The sequence below is a fragment of the Narcine bancroftii genome, chromosome 3 (assembly GCF_036971445.1).
Source record: "Narcine bancroftii isolate sNarBan1 chromosome 3, sNarBan1.hap1, whole genome shotgun sequence".
Taxonomy (NCBI): domain Eukaryota; kingdom Metazoa; phylum Chordata; class Chondrichthyes; order Torpediniformes; family Narcinidae; genus Narcine; species Narcine bancroftii.
In genome coordinates this window covers 252,874,303-252,877,519 of record NC_091471.1, presented here as the reverse complement: position 1 = coordinate 252,877,519, position 3,217 = coordinate 252,874,303, and the positions used below count along the sequence as shown (strand labels likewise).

General features: G+C 35.6%; 1 protein-coding gene across 1 annotated transcript; it reads right to left on the bottom strand.

The window, feature by feature from the left end:
- Window positions 1-248: 248 nt before the first annotated feature.
- LOC138756813 (probable G-protein coupled receptor 139) lies at window positions 249-1,082 on the bottom strand. The gene has a single exon (XM_069923202.1). The coding sequence runs from the start codon at window positions 1,080-1,082 to the stop codon at window positions 249-251; it is 834 nt and encodes a 277-aa protein (XP_069779303.1).
- Between the last annotated feature and the right edge of the window lie 2,135 nt (window positions 1,083-3,217).

Genomic DNA, 3,217 nt, shown 5'->3' with positions numbered 1-3,217 from the left:
ATAATATACTAAATAATGCAAAGAATGTCTGTTAAATAACATGAGACAAAACATTAGGTCAAAAATTAAACAGAGACCAAATAACATTTATTATGATAGCGCAACCAGTTCCAAAAAATATATATTATGACAACCTGAAAATGGAAACAATCCTTAAAATACAAAAGTGGTATACAGAAATTAACAAGTGTATTCCATTAGAAAAAAAAATACATACAATCTGAAAGATTGTATCTAGAAAGCCGAACTTATTTTCCTCCAATTAAACATTTCAATAGTATTTTTACCGGATATTTCCTCACGTTGATCAGCTCCTCCCTGAATTTAGACTGAGTCGCTGCATAAATGCAAGTGTTTGTGCAGCAACTCAGAAGCAAGAGCATGTAACTGGTTTGGTCCGTGATAGATACTGGGTCCTTCACACTGGTAAAGACAAACCGTTGTGTTATTTGCATCCACAGGAAAAATATTAAATAGGTCATCCAAAGCAATATGAAGTTTCCTGATACTGCAAAGAGTAAGATGATGGACTTCCTTCGGCTTTTAACCTCGGAATCATTCTCATCCGCATAATTGTTGCTGCCTCTCAGAACCTTGCGGGCGCTGGTGGCTGCAACAATACGCGCGACCGTCAGAGCATTAAGAAGTGATATTATTAACATTGGGAACAGAGGAGTCAACACTCGATGAATCCACGTGAATAATATCCATCCAGGATGGATCCAAGCCTGAATTCTAAAAACACAGAACCAATCTGTTTTACTCACAGTAAACATGGGTTCAAATAGAAAGAACCAAGGGATGTTTTTACAGACGAACAGCGGGAACAATATTGTTATCACATTGCGGGCTGTTATTTCGGAGCAAACCTTCGTCCTCAGTTTGTGGCAACAAATCATCACATATCGGTCAAATGTAAACGCGAGAGTCAACCACACGGAAATATCCGTGGCGGCGTGTATCAGTGTAACCTGGAAAGCGCACACCTGAGTTATGAACAGGAACGTTGTCGGGAAATAATAGTCGTTCACACGACACAGTATCACGTCAAGGAACACGACCAACAGATCCGCCGTTGCCATGGCTACGAGGTAGCGAGAGACACACCTGGACAGACCGCAATTCCCCCGCGAAAGGATCACAATGGACATCACGCTAGCTGTTAAATAAGAAAGATCACAAATACATGGTCAGTATATATCAAGTAAGCCCGTTACTTCACGTTCCGAGATTTCTTACTGTGATGGGTTGAGCATCGGCGTTGACTCTACTGAAGAAAACTTAACAGTAGGAAATTTAACAATTGGCCCAACATTTCCCACATCATTGACATCCGATCTCCAATGTTGCAGAACTCCACTACAATGTCAAACTTCCTCGACCAATCAACCACCTTCTACACTTCCTTTGACAATTTTCGAACCCAGATTTACACTCCACTATCCGAAACCTTGCTAACTTTGCAGATCGTATTGATGATATTATTTCCTCACTATGTCTTATCTTACTAGTTCTGCCCGATGAGCACGGCCACACTTCGACAGGGCTTTGTCTGTACAAGCTGGAATAATTCGATGAAAATGACAGACGAAATTTAATAGAGATAAGTTCGAATTGTTGCATTTTGGAAGGACAAAGCAAGGTAAGATGCACATGGTAAATCGCAAGGCCCTGGAGATTGTGAAAGGAGAGTGAAATCTAGGAATACAGATACATAATTCCCTGAAATCCACACAACGGAATTTGGAGGACAGGAAGGGATATTTTAGTACATTAACCTTCATAAAATAAAATAATGACTTTCTGAATTGTCAAAGTTCAGGGATGATGCAAAACCTGGGGTCACCTTTGACATATATATATATATATATATATATATATGGTTATATCTATATCTAATTATATATACATTAAATTATATTGTTTTAGTAAATATTTGAAAGATTCCTAAAATCATTTCACACAAACACAATTTATTAAGCTAAGACTTCATTGGTCCAGAGGTATCAAATGAATTATTTATACATTTAAACCTAATGTTCGAGTAAATGGAATGCAACTCTATTAAAAAACTCTCAAGTTATATGATTTTTTTTGGTATACAAATTTGAATTTCTGTTTGCGGACTCCCTAATGTTAAATTTACACCTGATTTCCAACTAACTGCAATGCATTTGCTTGATATCGTCGGAGCTAATTAAAAACAATTCAGATGAAAATCTGATAAATATAATTTAGAAGCTATATTTTCAAAATTCCCCTTCAAAATTAACTCTGGATTTAACGGAAAAATAGCATTCTAAATCTGTTGCAAAAACATGCTAACAGAAAGCCAAAAATGTTTAACGTTTGAACAAGACCAAATGGAATGATGAAAATTCCAATATCTTCACCACATCTAAAGCAATGCTCGGATATATCTAATTTCCATCTATTAAATTTTTGAGGGGTAATGTATAATTCTTTTTATTTTTTTATTTTTTACATTGTGAATCACGTCAATCAAAATATGTACAAACATAACTCATTAAAATTACACACTGGTCTTTCTCCCCTTTATCCCCCCATTTCCCTCCCTCCCATCAACTCACCCCATCCAAATCCATAAATAATCAACATATACAATACCATAAAACCATAAAACAATATTTTCACACAATGGAAAATAAACACGCTGAATCTAGTCTTTTTGTCTTCTTATCATTTTCATTCTCATTTTAGGGGCTGGATTCGTAGGCAAGCTCTCTCTGACATGTTCCATGTATGGTTCCAAAATTTGTTCAAACTTTGTGACTTTGTTTTTTAAATTATATGTTATTTTTTCCAATGGAATACATTTATTCATTTCCATGTACCATTGCTGTATACTCATGCTCCCTTCCATTTTCCAAGATGACATAATACATTTTTTGCTATCGCTAAATCTATCACAATGATTTCTTTTCCACTTTATCCAATTTGAGGCCTACTCCGCTACTTCTTAAGTTACTAAAACAAAAAATCTCTGATTTTTTTGGTTTATTGTTGTAATTTTATTTAGTCTCTGAATTAATTCTTCCCCTAAACGTATTTACTTTCGAACATGCCCAAGTTGCATGTAATGTTGTTCCCATATTCTTCGTATAGTGAAAACACCTATTCGATATTGTTGAATCCCATTTTTCAATTTTAGATGAGTACTGTATACCCTGTTTAACTAATTATCCTGTATCATGCA